This window comes from Sceloporus occidentalis, unplaced genomic scaffold (genome assembly GCF_023333645.1).
Source record: "Sceloporus occidentalis isolate IW3139 unplaced genomic scaffold, rSceOcc1.0.p SCAF_4, whole genome shotgun sequence".
In the NCBI taxonomy this organism is placed as follows: Eukaryota; Metazoa; Chordata; class Lepidosauria; order Squamata; family Phrynosomatidae; genus Sceloporus; species Sceloporus occidentalis.
Genome location: NW_028316984.1, coordinates 56,165,689 through 56,184,526, shown reverse-complemented (window position 1 = coordinate 56,184,526; position 18,838 = coordinate 56,165,689). Strand labels below are relative to the sequence as shown.

The 18,838-nt window shown below is 38.6% G+C and overlaps 1 protein-coding gene across 1 annotated transcript in view; it reads left to right on the top strand.

Moving 5' to 3' along the window:
• The window catches only part of LOC149313889 (kynureninase-like), a 125,851-nt gene that overhangs the window by 56,982 nt on the left and 50,031 nt on the right, over positions 1 to 18,838 (top strand). The window contains 1 exon segment of the mRNA XM_089520092.1: positions 147 to 293. Coding sequence (XP_089376218.1) covers positions 147 to 293 — 147 coding nt within the window.

The following is an 18,838-nucleotide window of genomic DNA, read 5'->3' as shown; positions in this document are numbered from 1 at the left end:
ATTGCCATGTTAAGGATTTGCTTTTGATTACTTTCTACTGTCAGTGAAGTTCATCATAAAAAAGAAAAAAATAGATTATAAAACAGGAATTGACAGTTTTGTTACTGCTACGGCTGATATAAAATATGTGCTTAACTTTATTTCAGGGGGAGGAGACCTTGAGAACTGAAGATATCCTTGCTGTAATTGAGAAGGAAGGGGACTCAATTGCAGTAATTCTATTCAGTGGTGTCCAGTACTACACCGGACAGCTGTTTGATATCCCAAGAATAACAAAGGCTGGCCAAGCAAAGGTATAACTACAGCAAGATTCCTTAGATCAATTTTTAAAAATCATACATTCCTTCATCACTTTCAAGAGTAACTATACAGAAAGTTTCACATTCTTAACTGCACTGTTACTTTTGTGGTAATTGAAATTAGAAGTGTCGCAGAGATGGGTCGAGTAAAAATCAAATGTAGTTCACTGTTAATGCAGATTGACTTGCTTGGGAACATACAATGATTAGGTTTTAAATAATACTAATATTGCTTGAAAGCACTTTCAAATATCACTCTTGAGATCTGCCACTTCTGGACATAATGCTGAAGGTAGGGAATGGCATGTTTACCATAGCATAACTGAAGTTGAAAGCAACTGTTTCCCTTAGTCTGCCATTAAACTAGACAGCTGAACTGGATTAGCCATTGTGCTAAATATAGTACAGTATAGGGCTCAACTAAATTGGAGTCATTTTTGAAGAAATTGTTTCAAACTGATATCTATGTGAGAATGAGAGTGCTCTTTCTTTGATTGTAGATAGAACTGTGCTTCCATTTGACTGGCTCTTAACACAATTATTGTTCATGTATCCCACATGACAAACAAACAAAGTCCATGTTCCCATTTGTGGGTAAGCTAAAATATTCATCTTGTCAACATAAGGAATATAATTTCAAGTATGCAGTTTAGGTAGCCTGAGAGTCCTTATGTGAATGCTGGAAGAGAGGAGAGTATGAAATTGAAGTCAAGGTATCATGTGCTGGAGATTATAGCTTAGTAGTAACCTTTAATTCAGCACAGATGACAATGGAAATCCTGATGTTTCACTCGTTTGACATGTGAGCTCCTCCAGTGCTATCTGAACATTTTCTGTCCCTTAAATTCCAACAGCATTCTTCAAAATGCTCTCCAAAACTACCTTCACACTTCTTAAGTGCTCTTGAATGTACTGTGCCAGACACAACTAGTAGTTTGTTATGACGTATGACCCTTTTAAGAAATATCAAAGTGATTTCATAATCCAAATATCTATTCACGCTGTTGTGAAAAATCACTCCTCTAATTTTCAGAAGATGGTTGTTAGTTCAGTGCTACCCATCTGAGGTGTGAGAAGCATTTCATCTACGAATGCAACTAACAAACGAGGTTTGGACAAAATGACTAGAATTTTGCATCTATCCTCACTGCCATTCTCTGAATTATACTTGGCTTTATAAAAAAAAATTATTGCTACCTATTAAGATGTGCATATAGTCTGCTCATCTGACTCATACACAAATTGCATGGGATTGTTTAATGTGACTTACTTTCATGTAATGCTGTCAGTTTTCTTTAAGTTACTTGAATAGTTTGCACTGGTGAAGTCTACTTGAAAATCTGTGGATAGTATACAATCAGACAAAAGTAGGGGTATTTTCCAATGATGTCCATGTAGGAATATTACTGTATATACTTGACTATAAGTTGACCCTGTGTATAAGTCAAGGTCAACTTTTGGAGCTAAAAATGTGGATCTTTATATCATCCATGGATATGTTGAGGGTCAGACTTAAGGGGCACCCCAAATGGGGAGAGGCTGCAGCGATTGCTCACCCTTCCCAGGCTCTCCGCAGCTGGGCTGCCCCCTGCAGAAGCAGTCTGGTTGAGGAGAGGCTGCAGTGTGATCATTCGCTCATCCCAGGCTCTCCACAGCTGGGCTTCCCCCCTGCGAAGACAGCTCAGCAAAGGAGAGGGTGCAGGGCAATCCATCCCCTTTTCAGCCTGTCCCCAACAGGGCTTGCCTCCGTGGACAGCGCTCAGCTGGGGAGAGGCTGCAGGGTGATCCTTCCCAGCCTGTCCCCAGCTGGGCTTTCCCCAGTGGAGACAGCCTGGCTGGGGTGAAACTGTGGGGCGATTGGTCACTCTTCCCAGTGTTTCCCCAACTGGGGAAAAGCTTGGTCGAAGTATTGTATTCCCCATGATAAGTCTATCTAGGATTTTAAAGGCCATTTGGGGCAAAAAATTCTCGACTTATAGTTGACTATATACAATAGGTAGTTATATTAAGCAGAATACAGCAGGGCTTTCCGACAGGGCTAGTGCAATATAAGCTTGAGGGAGAAACAGAGCAAGTTACATCTGATGTTCTTGTAAGGTAAAAATGGAAAGAGAAAAGGAAAAGGGAAACCTACATTTATTTTTTCAGGAAACCCATCTTAGGATAGGAAAATTGATAAACAAAAGAAGGTAACCTAAACTTGGTTACAAGAGCTCTTATAAGATGTCTGTCATGTGTGGGTATAAACTAGCATCTGTTTTTTTAGGTGTTGGAGCCTCATGTATGCTCCTTCCAGACCAAAGGAAAACAAAGAGACTCACTAACCTCTTGATCAAAGAGAGATGTGATGTCTTTACAGGCAAGAAGTCAAAGAGACTTGAGCATATAGACCAAGGAAAGATACAGAGATGTAAAAGCAAGGGGAGGGCATTATCTAGGTTCCCCTTTGTCACTAATCATTTTACAAACATTGATGCTTCTTTTCTGCCAACAGTCCAACACTGAGCTATCCGGTATTCTATCTTCCTTTCATAAAATGCTTTGAAAATAGGTGATTGTTTATTATTTTATTAATTGAAAATATATCTATATCCTCTTTCTGCCTGACAGTAGGTGCCAGAGGTCACTGATCATAAGTAAGAAAACGAGCATGTAAAAACACATCTTAAGATGCTTTCAAAGGGCTGTGGTGACCTATGAGGGAGGGAAAATATCCATTCTGAGGCTTTTAGATATGTTGAAGCTGTTTCAGCTAGAGACTTTGAAGGTCCTGCAGTGACAGACCGCAAGGAGAATGCTGTCCCACTCAATTATGCTGCTAGGAAATCTGGGATCATATTAGTTTGTGATGTTTGGGTGATGAAATATCTTTTTCCCTGGGTAGTGGCTCCCTTATGTCTCTTGGCTGCTATTACTTGGTAGGAATCTTTCTGAATGTTCCGGCAGGGCAGAGAGTAGGAAAACATCCACTCTCAGACTTCAGTTGATGCTTCTTAGGCTGGTAAAAAGATAGCATTTTTACCATAGCAATTTTCTGTGACCTGAGCCTGCTGCTAATTAAATCTTGTATCCTACATTAATCTTATAAAGAAATACAGTTATACTCTGTGTATCTGGCAAGTTGTCATTTTCAATACACATTGTCATGCTAAGTGACCTTGTGACTCCACAGGTATATCCAGACTGTCCTGTTCCTCTGAATGATCTTATTTATTTTTAGCAAGCAAGGATCTCTCCAAGTATGGGAGCAACTGCAAACCAGTGTGGCATAGCTGAAATTTTGAGTTTTTAAAACTTCAGCACATTATACACTGTTAAGCAACCTGGTGTTTAGTTTACATCAAGAGAAGAGAGATTTGTGCATTTCATCAGTAACTGTTGCAGTGGCTACCCCCCCCCCCTTTTGATGGCATCTGCTACTGCCATATTTTGCTTTCTGACAGGACAACCGGGGAGCTCCTGGTCGTGCTGCTGACACTATTTTCAGTCAGTTCAGCATTTTAACAGGAGTCAGGCAGATTACTGAGTGTATCACCTTCATGAGGTAACTCATTTTCAGTGACTCAGCCTTGGGGAATTTACTAAAAAGACAGGCTCCATAGACATATCTTGGGGATTCTTTTTAACCTCAGGAATCAGAAAAGACAATTGTCAATTAAGTTTCTTATCAAGAGGTCAACAGAATTTCAAAAGATATGTGTTTTACTAGATATCCCTTATCTATATAGAAATGCTTTTTAAAAAAATGTGGAAGAAGGGAAAAGTTCACCCAAGACATGCTGGCAATACTAAACAGTAAGTCACCTTGCCTGTAAATATTAACTGATTACTATTGATTAAAGAGGTTTCCACTTAAACTATTAATTTTACTTTTAAAATAGTGTATTTGTTCTTGTCTCTAAAATTCAAACCCCACTTAATCAAAAAAGTTCTAAAGCAAAGATGGGGAACTTTTTCAGCCTGAGGGCCAAACTGGTTCCAGGCAAGGAGGCCATTTTCCAGACTAGGGCCACCCAGCTGCTAGCATGTGATTCCCAAGATGATTCTCCAGACACTCACAATCTCACACACTTATATACCCTGATACTTAGTGCAGACTCACACACTCTCTCATACATCCAAGCCTCCTGTCAAGTGCAATCAGGGTTTAAACACAAAACAAAACCCATCCTGAGATCAATTGTGGTTTTTGCAGTGTGGGAAGGACCATTTTTGTTTTGTTTTTTCCTTTATTGAAATATCCATGCAATTACATACATAACAAACAAAACTCCTATTTCATAGTTTTATACAATACTCTTATCTTCCCATAGTTTTAATACCCCTTTCCATTTTTCATCGTATTGTTGTATTGTTCTATCGTTTTTGGACATTGAAATCATATCAAAAGTGGCTAATCCATTCAGTTTCAAACTCCATTCATCTATTGTTGGAACAGTACTAGATTTCCAATACTTAGCAAATGTCAGTCGGGTGGCAGTAATCATATATAACAAAACACTAAGTTCGTCTTGGACCATATTATCAGGTATTGCATCAGTAATGTTTAACAAAAATAGTTCAGAAATCAAAAGAATATTTTCCCCATAGTAATTGTTATATTTCTGTGTATCAGTTTCCAATTTTTTTTAACTTGGCTACACTGCCACCAAAGATGGTATAAAGAGCCTCCTTTCTGGTTACACTTACAGCAAATTGAAATGCCCTGTTTAGTGATTTTAGCAATCTTTGTTGGGGACATATACCATTGAAAGAACAATTTATAATAGTTCTCTCTTAAATTCTCACATTTGGTGAAGCGAATATTTCTTTTTCATACATTCTTCCAGCTAATCATAGGGATTACTCTACCAATATTCTGGGACCATCTTATTATATTTGTTTTAACTGTTTCTTCTATCATTTCCATACTCAACAAAAATTTATAGATTTTTAAAATTAATTTTGTCCTAGTTCCTTTGATGATTTTATTGAATTCTGTCTCTTTACTTTCTATACCCTCTGTAAGTATATCCCTTTTCCAATCTTCTCTGATTTGCCAGTATTTAAACCAATTTACCTGGGGATCCATCTCGATTAATTCTTCTCTCATCTTTAATTCCTCCTTTTCTCCCATGTTTTTAAAGATATCATCCATTTATTAGTTGAATTTTTCTCTTACTTATGGAATGCCTCCTGCGAGGATGTCCATCTAGGTAGATGCCTGTACAATTGTTTCTTATATGTATTCCAAATAGTTAATAGGGCATTTCTGATAGAATGTTGTTTGAACTCTTTAATTCTTTGCTCAGACCCGTCTCCCGTAACAAATATAAATGTCCCATCCTAGATCTAAGCTATAAGTTTCTAAATACAATGTATTATCGTCCTTTAATGAAATCCACTCTTTGATCCAAGTTAAGGCACATGCATTATGGTACAACTCTACATTAGGTAATCCCAGTCCGCCTCTATCTTTACTATCCTGCATCACCTTAAGTTTTACTCTAGGTCTCCTTCTCTGCCACAAAAACTTGGAAATGTCTCTTTCCCATATTTTAAAAATACTCTTATTTGTTATAATTGGCAAAGTTTGAAACAAAAACAACATTCTTGGCAAGACATTCATCTGAATCGTCACAATTTTCCCTAATAATGATGTATGTTGTTTGCCCCACCTTTTCCAATCATATTTGATTGTTTCCCATACTGGTATATAATTATTCTTAAAGAGGTCTAAATTGTCTTTTGTCAGATTTATGCCTAAGTATTTAGTTTTATAGTTTTTTGTGGGTTTTTCGGGCTATGTGGCCATGTTCCAGCAGAGTTTCTTTCTGACGTTTTGCCAGCATCTGTGGCTGGCATCTTCAGAGAATGCTTTGCCTGGAAAAATTCAGGCCAGCCATCAACAGAGAACAATACACATGCAAATCACTCCTGCATTCCCAGGCTCAGACAGTATATATTTACACCCAATTTGGCGAAACGTCAGAAAGAAACTCTGCTAGAACGTGGCCACATAGCCTGAAAAAAACACACACACACACACAAAAAACCTATGGATGCCAGCCATGAAAGCCCTCGACTTTATATTTAGTTTTAGTTATCAATTGAAATTCTGTGATGAATTTCATTTCTTTCTCTTCTTTTGTCAACAAATTTTTAATTAATAGACCACTTTTTTCTTATTTACTTTAAATTCTGCTAGGTTACCAAAATTACCTAAAACCTCCTCTAATCTATTGATAGTTTTCTTTGGGTTTTCCAAGATGATTACAAGGTCGTCTGCAAAGACTCAAATTTTGTACTTATATTTAAGAATTTCTAGACCTTGAATTTTATCATCATTTCTTATCTTATCATTCAGTACTTCCATTATCATTAAAAAAAAGTAGGGAAGGACCATTTTGGAAGCCTTGTGGCCATGACAGGGCAGGGGGTGTAACAATTTATCTATTAAATTTGTACTTAGTCTCCCCACAATACATGTACAATTTAAAAACATTAAAAACAAGTTAGTTAAAACAAGCAACAATGAAAACAGTTAAATGCAAAGAAATCAAATATAAGTCGCACCTCTTCAATTTAAAAGCCCCTTTCAAGGTGTTCCATCTTAACTACCAAAGGTTTGCTTGAATACAAGGTCCAGCCGAACTTCCTTAGTTATGCAGTTCCACAGCTTGAAAGGGTGATGAGAAAGTTTTTGATTAAACAAATATTAATGCCAGGTGTTAATCTTTTTTTTAATGAGATACAAGCTATAGGTTAGTATGTTGGTAGGTGTGAGGCCTGCAATGGTCCATGTATTCTGTTTTGGTCTTACATGTGTGAATGGGTTTGGATTTGCAGAGAGATGTGACTTTGAATCTGTTCCCTAAAACTGGAATGTGTTTCATGTTTCATCCTAGAATTCCATAAGACTGAGCCATGGCAATTAAGTTGGTGTCAAACTGGATTATTTCTGCAGTGCAGATGCAGCCTACGTTCCATGGGAAATAGAGTTAGAATTTATTCCAGCCTCTTGTGGGGAAGTATGTACTCATCGCTGATCATGCATTCACAATTAGTAAATATAACTTTAAATTATGAGTACCTCCTGAGGGTCTGGAAAGCCACTGATCAGCCTAAGGTGTGGATACACCCAGCCAAAGAAGCGTACACCCCCAGGATCTCCTGCAGCTGCGAAATGCAATCCATTTTTCTAGGGCACAATGTTGATTTTCCAGGGAAGAATCTTCCCTGCCAGGTCTAGTCATGATCAACCATCTTTTGTTATCTCTGTTATTTCCTGTGCTCACTGCTTTCCTGCTAAGGAAAACAAGTCTGCACCCAGAATAGCTCTCCTTTTTGAGAAACCCAGTAAAAAGGCCTGAACTTCATTGTCTGTTTTCCTTTCATGCACTGTGTTTTTTTGTACATTGGTTCTTGCTGGTCCTGCCTCTTCTGCAATTCTTGAAACCTCAGTATCTTCATGACTACTGATGACTTCTGGGCTGAAGTAAATATTTGCTCAGCTAGTGCACATCCTTAGCCAAATCCTGGGCTGAAAATCACTTGTGAACCACAGAAAGATTATCATTAAATTGATTAGGTTTTTCCCAGAAGTCCTCATTATTCACTCCTGTTTCTGGCACATAGGAATCTACCTAGCCAGAAATCTTTGCTAAGACTACCTTCTTGTATCAGTAACCAGAGTTTCTGTGGTCTCTAGCTTCTTTTAAGAAGATATCTAATGAGGTCCAAGGAAGCCTTAATCTGTTTTCTCGAGAACATTTCACTGCTAATTGTAGTTTTCTGATATTCTCTTTTTCTCTCACTCTCTGTGTATGTGTGCACATGTAAGAAGAAATAGCTCTATATTTGGTCACCACTTAACTCTTTTTAAGGTAGGAAGGAGTCAACATTGACCGGTAAGACATTTTTAATTTTGCCTAATTGCAGGTACTTGCATTGAGAGGGCAAATTACATTTTCTATCCATTATCGTTAAAACACCCTTAAGTATGAAGACACATTACAAGCACAATGTGTGCACAAAAGTGCCCTCCATGGGTTCAATATAGTTTACTCCTCCATAGGTGTGCACAGGATATATTGCAGGCAGCCTTTATTATTTCTTTGAAAGATCAATGACAATTGCTGATTTAATAGCTTTTAGTGCTTAATCATCTAATATACTTCTGATTGATAACTCCTGAGGAGGCTCAACTATGTAGTAGCCTAGGTAGTCCAATCTTACCAAATAATTTCTGGCTAGTGATGGGGGAGCGGTTGAGTCTCCCTATTTTGGGGTCCATTCCTATATTAAAACCAATGTATGGTCAGAAGCCCAGACATTTTCCCATGGCAGTCCAGTCAGAAGTAAAGAACCCAGGCTTCTCCTGAGCATCCTTTGTTCACCTTCTCAGGGTTCCTAAGGAGCTAGAGATGCACATCATGATGTGGTTCATCCTCACTTGCTAAACGACAAAATGCAAACCAGCCAACCAAACGGTCTCCTTGTCACAGTCTGTCAAAAGAACTTTGACAATTTCAAAGGCTTTATGAGCTTAATGGGGGGGGGGGGGGGGAACCATGTGATCATTGTTACTTTGTTCTGCTGATTAGTAAATGTAGAGCACTGGATGTGTTAGGAAAATATAAGAATTTTACATAGAGGCGTGAATTTTGTGCAAGGTAATATTTTGAAAAATGTAATTCCACAAATTGTGGAAACCTCAGTGCTGGAGAAGAAATTTCTCAAGGCACTTGGAGAGTCCTTAGTTTGCTGTCTCATGGGGGTGACAAAGCCATGGTGCATTTTCTTCTCATTCCTGTGCTGCTTATTTGGCAAGATAACGTTGATGAAAACCAGAGGGAAATTCTTTCTGGCAGAAAAGGCGGAAGGAGTATGGGCAAAATGCAAGAAGTGTCTGACCATGAATAAGTGTGTACAGTTGGCCTTCCTTATCCACATATTTTTTATCCACAGACTGAAGTATCTATGGCTTGAAAATATACAGAAAAAGCATAGATTCGAAATAGCAAATTTTGATTTTCCATTTTATATAAGGGACACAATTTTGTTATGCCATTTGATTGACTGGGACTTGAGCATCCACAGATTTTGTTATCCAATGGGGGGGGGGGGGGTCCTAGAACTAAACCCAAGCAGATAACAAGTCAGTTTTCCCAGTGGCCACACACCATTCTCGTACCTTCTTTTTCTTTTCTTTTTTTCTTTTTTAAAAAAACCGGCTTGAAATAATTTTTCTCCTCTCCAGGCTTCGAATCCTTTATCCAGACTTTTCTTCCTCCCTCCCAGAAGACTTAGGACCCTATATTTGCCTATCCCCAACTGATATAACTTCATGTGAGCAAAATCTAGCCCACTATAGCTTGCATCCAAAATCTAGCCCACTATAGTCTGTAATAAAATCCAGGCCTTAAAATCATAGAATATCCTACAAGTGTCCTGATTTGGCAGGAATAGTTCTGCTTAATCCCCTGCCATTCCACTTTACCAGCTGTCCTGATTTCACTCTCCTCCTTCTATTTTCCCCCTTTGACCTGGTCTTATTTCAGTTGGTCTGAGTTAAAAGTGCAAAAGTAGTTTCCACTTAATTAACTCAGTAGGAGGGAGAAGACAAGACAGGAGAAAGCAAATTGCTGCAACCTCTCCTAACTTGTATGTTCTTCCTCCTCAATAACATTGGTCTTCCTGAGCACACTGTGTTGTTACTCAGCCACACAAGTCCCAGTTTTGATTGAGAGCATTTCATGGCCATGTTCTTAGAAACCCAACAGCCTCTGTTCTTGAGGCAAGTGTGTTCTTTGAGTTAATTTATGTAAATTCTGGTTTATAGTCATTTAGTCATGCATTTTATTTGCTCAGTACACACTAAGCAAAAATGACTGTCATTTGTGAGGTAATTGATCTATTACAACAGTAGAGTAATATTTGTCATTCCCCAATGGAATTACTGTGTATGATTTGGATTCTTTTGTGTTTCATAAAATACCCTTGAGAAATAACTCTGTGGGAATCGAAATCACTGGGATATTTTCTGTACTATCTAACAGAACAATACATTATTTGGATCCTACAGTCTAAGCCCCATGATAAATTTGCCTTAGGGTCACCAAAAGTCAAAAAAGACTTGAAATCACACAACAACAACAAAGTCATCAAATGCTCTGTTGTTCTGTGTCTGGTCTCTATCACTAGCTGCCAGTGGAAGGCAGTAGAAACAGGGAGCATTATCATATTGATAAATTTACAGCATGTAAGAAATGAAACAGATGGTTAATGTTCATATTAGAATGAAAGAAGCAGGGTGACATTTTTGATGGACTGGTTTGGATGAAATAACATGATTCTCTAGATAAAGTTTTACAGCTGTTAGTAATCAAAATACTTTTTTTTTCTTTTTGAAAATCTGCAGCAATTGTGGGGAAATGTGAGTCATTTATGTGTTCTAAAATAAGAGACTCACAAACAAACTAGAAAAGAATGTGTTTTCTGAAAATATTTCACAAATGGTTGTCCTGGAGTGTTTAGAAATCCCTTAATCAAAACAAGATTGAGAAGCAATTTAGAAACCACTAACAATTTCATAATTTTGTACTCAAATATGTCCCTGTCCTATAATTTCACTGCAGAAATTATTCACTAGTGAATAATTTCACTATTAATTCACTGTTCATAGAGCTACAAGTTCTGTTTATTTAATTTGCTTAAAGCAGTGAATGCAAAAGCACAAGAGCTAGCATAGTGCAGAGGTTTGAGCATTGGACTATGACTTGGGAGAGCAAGGTTCGATTCCCCACTTGGCCATGGAAACCTGCTGGGTGATCTTGAGCAAGTCCTACTCTCAGCCCTAGAAAACTCCATAACAGGTTCATCTTTGGGTCGCCATAAGTCAAAAATGACTTGAAGGCATAGAACAACATCAGGGTCAATGGCTTAGGATTTTAGGCAAGACACTCATTCATGCCAGTGCCTATGTTCAGGATGTGTCATTATATCACTTAGGGTTTAAAACACTTTGAATATCATAAAGAAGTATATGGGCATATCTCATTCTATATACATGTTTTATATATACAGTATTTGGAACGCAAAGCTACAGTTGGAAAAAAGAGTAGACCACAGTGTTTCCATTAGCGCTTATCAGGTGATTTGTGCCCAGATATCTAAATCACACTTTTATCATTGGTGCATGAGAGAAATACTGAAAAGGACAGTGAGGGGTTATTTTTGCTGCAGCTTTATCGGTATTCATGAACAGAAGTGAGGTAATAGTTTTATAATACATAAAATTTCTTCAGCAGAGTTTTTATGAGTTCTTAATGGAATTCTACTCTGCTCTGATGCCTGTTTACTTGGAGGCAAGTTTTACATATTAAATGGGGCAAATAAATGCATCGAGGATTGTCATTTGAGGCACCTAACTGTTATGGAGAATCAAACACATGCATATTATGTGGCATGGGTTTTTTGTGAGTCCCAGGTATATGTAAATATGTATTAGTATATTTATTGGCAGATCTCAATAGAGTTCTTGTTCTGATAGAAATTAGCAGCCTCTCCCATGTATCCTCACAACCTTCAAAACCCTCTGGGGCAGGTTTTTAGTTGACATGGATGGAGCTGTTGATAAAGAATGGAGAGAGACATTCCCAACATGCTACATGAGGCATGTGTAAGTTGAATATACCTATGCAACCTCAGTATGAGGCATATGAGTTTTTCTTTTACTAACCCATAACATCTTTTATAACCTGGTCCAAATCAACTTTGTTTGTATTTTATTTTTGTTTATTTGTTTTATTGATATGCTGCCTTTCCCCTGGAGTGGGACCCAAGGTGGCTCACAGAAGGAAATCAGTTAAAATCTACCAATACAATTTAAAAAACAGTTCAAACCATCACAATAAAAACAATAGAAAGCTATTTTAAAACATACAAAGTTTTTTAAAAAAGAAAGAAACACACTCCCAATTTAAAAAAAAATCATCCATAGTTACATATTTAAAACCTGCTTAAACAAAAAAGGTTTTTGCCCACTGGTATAAGAAAAACAGAGAGGGGGGAAGCCTGGCTTCCTGCAGATGGGAGTTCCAGAGAGTGGGAGCAGCCACTGAGAAGGCTCTCTCTCATTGTAGTGGGGCAAGCCCAGGTACAGGTGTTGGGAGAGTTGGGCGGGTGGAGAACGACCAGGTGGAAGGAGGAAGGGAAAGGCACCCGGGGGTAGAGCTAGAGGGAAAGGAGGTGGAGCCCCGAGGGGGTATAAGAGAGGGAGGAAGGACTTGCGCGGGGAGACGCGGAGAGGTGGCCGAGGTAGGGAAGGAGAGGGTGACCCGTAGTCCGGGGAGGGCCAGCCAGCCAGCCAGTGTCTCTCCTGTGCAGACTCAGCCCCAGGCGGCTGGGCCCTCACGAGGATGTCAGGCTGCATGACCCGTGAGAGGAGGGGGATTTCTCGTACCCAGGAGAAGGGGAGTGGAGATGGAAGGACCCAGGAAGGTTGGAGAACGAGTGGTGGGATGTTAAAGGTGGTTGTTGGGAACAGGGGCCAGAACCCCAGGACTGGGAGAAAGCTGAGAGGGAGCCCTTGGAAAAGCAGTCAGGGGGACGTCGAGCCCGTGAACCTCCACCCCCTGAAGACACTGGCGATGGACCCTAGGCCTGAGTTAAGAGACGAGCCAGCACCCTGGGAAAGAGGGGAGACTGTTTGTTTGCTTTTGCACTGTTGAGTTGGTTATAGTTATTAAAAGAGTCACTGTTACAGCAACTCTCGCCTCCTGGAAAGTTTGTTTCAGCACGTGGCACGCCACAGGGTAAGACTCCAGCTCCCAATATGCAACCTGCTGCACCAGCCCCGCCCACACTCATGTACTCACCAGTGAGCCTGGGATGGTGGTGGGACCAAGAGAAAGCGTTCCCATGAAGATATTAGAGTTCTGGCAGGTTCATATGGGGAGATAAAGTTTTTCAAATAGTCTGGACCTAAGCCATATAGAGCTTCATAGGTAATGACCAGCACTTTGAATTGTGCCTGGAAACAAACTGATAGCCAGTGGAGCTCATTTAACAAGGGAGTTATATGTTTCCTATAACTGGTCCTGGTCAGCATCCTGGCTGCTGAAGTTTCTAAACATTTTCCAAAGGCAGTCCTGTGAAAAGTTCCACTGTGTATTTGTTTTATGCAACAGAGTTTCTTATTTTAGGAGCTGAGCACAGAGCTCTTACGAGTTTTCATTATTGAGATATCATCTTCATGGTACAGTCGCCCCTTCTTAGACACGAATTTTTTATACATGGATTCAAGCATCCATGGTTTGAAAATGTTCAAAAAAATTATAAATTTCAAATATCAAAACTTGATTTTCAATTTTTGTAAGGGACACCATTTTGCTATGTCATTATATTTAATGGGACTTGAGCATCTACAGATTGTGTTATCCATGGGGGATCCTGGAACCAAACCCCAGTGTATAACAAGGATTCACTGTATTTTCTCAGGTATTCTGAATAGCTTCAGCACATATATGTGTGTTGCCTAGTTTTGGGATAATGAAAGGCATAGATCCTATGCCAGTGTAAAGAAAATGATAGCCAGAAAAGGTTCACAAATGAAAGCATAGGCACTATTATTGACCCTACCATTAGACAAAGGAGGCAGCTGTCTGAGGCTATAGATGTTGTGGGGCAAGCAATGTCAAAGTACTAGAGTACAGCTCAGCACCATCCGGCTCACCCTGTGCATCCCAATAGGCTCCTGACCTCATTTGCAGTGGAAGACCCAGACAATGTTCAAACAGGATTCAGCCACATCAATTATGGTTTCTTTTTGCTCAACTGAAAGAGAGTGTCTCAGGATGACCCTGGTTGAAACATGAGCTTTAACAAATAAGTGCACATGTAAGAACAATTTATAATCTCTTCTGAGTTCCTGGATTATTAAACCTGAGATTAATATGAATTGTGTTCACACTTAAGAGGCAGGCGGGTCTGTGTCTGTGTGTGAATAGGCCTGCATTTGTGTTGTTACAGACAGTGCTGTTTTAGGGTGTTATGTTTGTCAAATTTAAGTCCCTAAAGCTGGAATATTTGTGTGTTAGATTGTTGTTTTTAACTGCTATCAAGTATATCTCAATTTATGGTGACCTTATGAATGAGAGACCTCCAAACCACCCTATCATCAACCACTCAGTGCTGTGCCTTCCTTGATCTAGGCATCTGGTGTGCAGTCTTCCTCTCTTCCTGCTGCCTTCTACCTTACTAAACATTATTGTCTTTTCTAGTGAGCCATGTCTTCTCATGTTATGTTCAAAATACAACAGCCTCATTTTAATCATTTTGGCATCTTGCCAAGACAGGTATGAGATGGATTAAAGTGGTTTAAACACTCCTATTCAGGATATATTGAAGGTGACAGCAATAATTACATGGCAGAAATACATGTCCTTACACAATTTCTTATAGACTTCTCAAACTTGCTGCCTACATATTTCTGAATAAATTATACATTCTTATAGGCATATGGTTTTATAAATGAAACTTTGATCATACACACTGCCCTACATGTAAGTAGATTTCTACATAAGTTGTCCATGGGGCTGAGCAAGGGGAGGCACACCTCTCTTCCACTCAGTCCATAAGAAACCACTGATAAACTAGTTTGTATCTGTTATTGGGCACAAAAACTTAAGACAGGTTCCGACAGCTCAATTTAATATTTGTTGTTATGTGTGTTCAAGTCATTTCTCGTTTCTGGGGACGCTAAGGTGAAAATGTCACAGGGTTTTCTGGGCAGAATTTATTCAGAAGAGGTATGCCCTTGCCTTCCTCTGAGGCAGAGAGAGTGTAATTTTCCCAAGGGTTTCCATGGCTGAATGGAGATTCAAACCCTGATCTCTCAGTGTCCTGGTCCATTATGAACCATTACACCTTGCTGGCTCTCTCCCTTTTGTTATCACCTATATTTATAGCCAACTGGCATATTTAAGAGCCATTAAAGAAACCCAGTGGCTAGTATTTACTAATGTAGCTAATTATTTTCATTTCTTGTCTGATGTCACTTTCTTGAGTTCCCTTCCTATGTTGCAATTACTGTCACAGGGAACAGCTTTGCACATAGACAGCTTCACTATTAAATATTAAATGAACTAAATTAAGCTTGAAAAATCACCTTAAGCTATTCTTCCATCTTCATTGTATAACTCAGATTTTTTTCACATTGTGGTCAGATTTCATCTGCAAGGCAAACATTCACCAGTGACCTAGATTTTTGATATATTTAAATATAACCTACAAATAAAGAGCATAATTAATGGGTCTGAACACAATCTGCCAGTTTTCTAAGTCTTTTTAAAAAACCAGCCAGAGAACAAAAATTGAAGGGTTCTTACATCCCGGTAAACCACACACAGGATGAGAATGGTGAGCCATGCTGCTGGGGGTTCTTGAAGCTGCAGTAAAACAAAGTAATTTCTCCCAGACTTGCACAAAAATGAGCTACAACAAAATTGGTCAATTTTGGTTAATCATTAAAAGAAAATCCTTGCTGAGCTTTGCTTGATAGGTTTGACATTGTGTAGAATCACAGAATCAGAAGAGAATTAGAGGAGACCACAAGGGCTATCCAATCCAACCCTCTGTCATGCAGAAATGCACAACCAAAGCACTCGACAGATGGCCATCCAGACTGTTTAAAACCTCCAAAGAAGACTTCACCACTCTTCAAGGAGGTGTGGTAATAGTAATAGTAATAGTAATAATAAAATTTATTTCTATTCCGCTTTTCTGTTAACAGTCAAAGCAGCTTACAATAAAACCAATTTGATATACAATACATGGTGACATATATCACATCCCCAACTCACCCCCTAAAACAAGATCAAATAGTTCTTACCATCAGGATGTTCTTCCTAATTTTAGGTGGAATCTCTTTTCCTATAGTTTGATTCCATTGCTCTTTTTCCTAGTGTCTGGGACAGCAGAAAACAAGCTTGCTCAATTCTCAATATGGCTTCCTTTCAATTATTTAAACAGGGCTATTATGTCACCTCTTAACCTTGTCTTCCCTAAGCTAAACAGACCCAGCTCCCAAGTCGCTCCTCATAGGGCATGATTTCCAGACCTTCCACTATTTTAGTTGTCCTTCTCTGGCCACATTCCAGCTTGTCAATTGTCATGCCTCTTGAATTGTCATGCCTAGAACTAGACACAGTATTCCAGGTGAGGCCTGACCAAAGCAGAATAGCATGGCATTATTACTTACTTTGATTTAGACACTACACACTATTGATGCAGCCTAGGATCATATTAGCTGATTAAGCTCCTCCATCACACTGTTGACTCATGTTTAGTTTACCACATTACAATGCATATTTTAGACATGGAAGACAAGAGTTATTACATCTTGCCTCCTCCTTTCCTCCTTCTCTGAACTTAATGGTAAAGGGCATAGGAGATGAATTAAACAAAGGGACATCTGTGGTTCCCTGGCAGCTCTATCACTGAGATTGTTCTATTCACTGGACCTGTAATGGTCCAGTTTGTGAACCTAAAGAAGCCAATGTGTAGGTAAACTTATTCCAGATGGACTCTTATCTATAGAGTAGATATTCTGCTTTTCTTTTTTCACATTTCCTTTTCAGTCTCAGCAGGGACTATTCATTTTCCTCACAGACTAAAATATCATAATTTTATAGCTCTGAGTGACGCTGTCATCACCTCTTTTCACAAGTCTATTCTCAAATGCTGTTATCAATCCTAAGTGACATTATTCTTGCAAAATTTTGAGAAATGTTTAAATTACTTCCATTTCACCTAAGGTGAAGTAAATGGCATTTTCTCTTTGTATAAGATTCAAATAAAAATGTTGAGCTTTCTTTAAATACAAATGGGGAGAGAATACAACAAAGCACATATTTGAAATAGTATTTGTCTTCTGTTTGAAGTCCCTGAAGAAGGTCCTTTCCTGCAGGAACCCGAAGTGTTCAGGGTTTTGAAGGAATAAACAGTTGACCATCAAACAGCACATGACATTTGTCTCCTTTTTGTTTCCAATATTAAAGTACAACATAATTGTTTCCATCATATAATTTAAATGGTATGATAATCAGTCTAGAGAAGCTAACTGTAACAATAAAAATAATTAATTTCCTTCTTTACTACTGCTATGAGTCTTGAATTCTGATTGATTTCAAGGACTGCATAAATCCAGTTTCAGTAGGACTTTCAGTAGGACATATTTATTTATTTATTTTATTCAATTTATATGCCACCTTTCTTCCAAAATGGGATCCATGTCCTTCACTTTAGCTTTTCATCATTTGGTCACCCAGTACTTTTGATGACTCGGAGGAAGAGAATGCCCAGTATGGCCATAAAGGGAAAACCAGGAGAACCTGCTTCTTGTTTTAATTTCACCAGTTATATCAGTTTCACTGATTAAATTATATTAGATTTTAGAGGTCTTCAAACAGAGGCTTGATGGCCATCTGTTGGGGATGCTTTGATTTAGATGTCCTGCATGGCAAGGGGTTGGACTGGATGGCCCTAGCGGTCTCTTCCAACTCTATGATTCTATGATTCTATTACCAAACTGGGAGTCATAAATTACAGTTTGATTCTACCTAATTTCAATAAGCCATAGCTTCATCCAGTTTGGATGGTAATAAGAACCCCATGTGTTTTAAGACGGAGGACATTTGATCACCTTCTCCTGGCAATGCCAGAGGGAAGAGCAAAAATATGTTTCTACTGAACACTTCTTTAACTTAGGCTGCATATGTACTGCAGAAATAGTCCTGTTTGACACTACTTTAACTGCTATGGCTCAATGCTGTGAAATTCTAGGAAGTGTAGCTGTGTGAGACATTTAACCTCTTCTGTTAGAGAGCTCCGGTGCCACAACAAACTATACTTTCCAGAATTCCATAGCATTTTCTCTTCTTATTGATGCCATTATCTGAGCAGTACCTTAGTCACAGTTAATCTTTGTTCAGTAACTCATCACACAGTTTTTCTTAGGAACATACAATGACCAGAGTCTAACAAATCCAGCATTCTGTCTATGAATCCCAAGCAGTAATCCATCAGTAAACTGTTGCCTACCCTTTACTCACCCCTTATTTAGTTTTCCACCCATCATTTCCAGTTATATTTGGCAAGTGATGAGGCCTGCAAGTTCATCCCTTCATTTTATAGGCTGACAGCCTCATTAGTGGCTTCATTAGAATTAGCATGTCACACTTATAAATGCAATTACTTTCTGAAAGCTGGATAGTTTAGAGGAGATTTAATATACCAAAGTATTGTTTTAATAATTTAGATGGAGCAAAAGATAGAAGCTGATGGTTCCCAAGCCTTTATATTATTATTGGCTAAAAGATTTGGGACTTCATGCCCTCACTGTTAATACTTTCACTTTGCTTATTGAAAGCGTTTTAAAAAATATGTAAAATATTCTTCAATGTGTGGTCCATACATAATGTGTACTATCTTTTTTCTTTCATTTTCATCAATACTTCAGCTTTATACTTGCAATTTTTTTGTATTATCCTTTACTT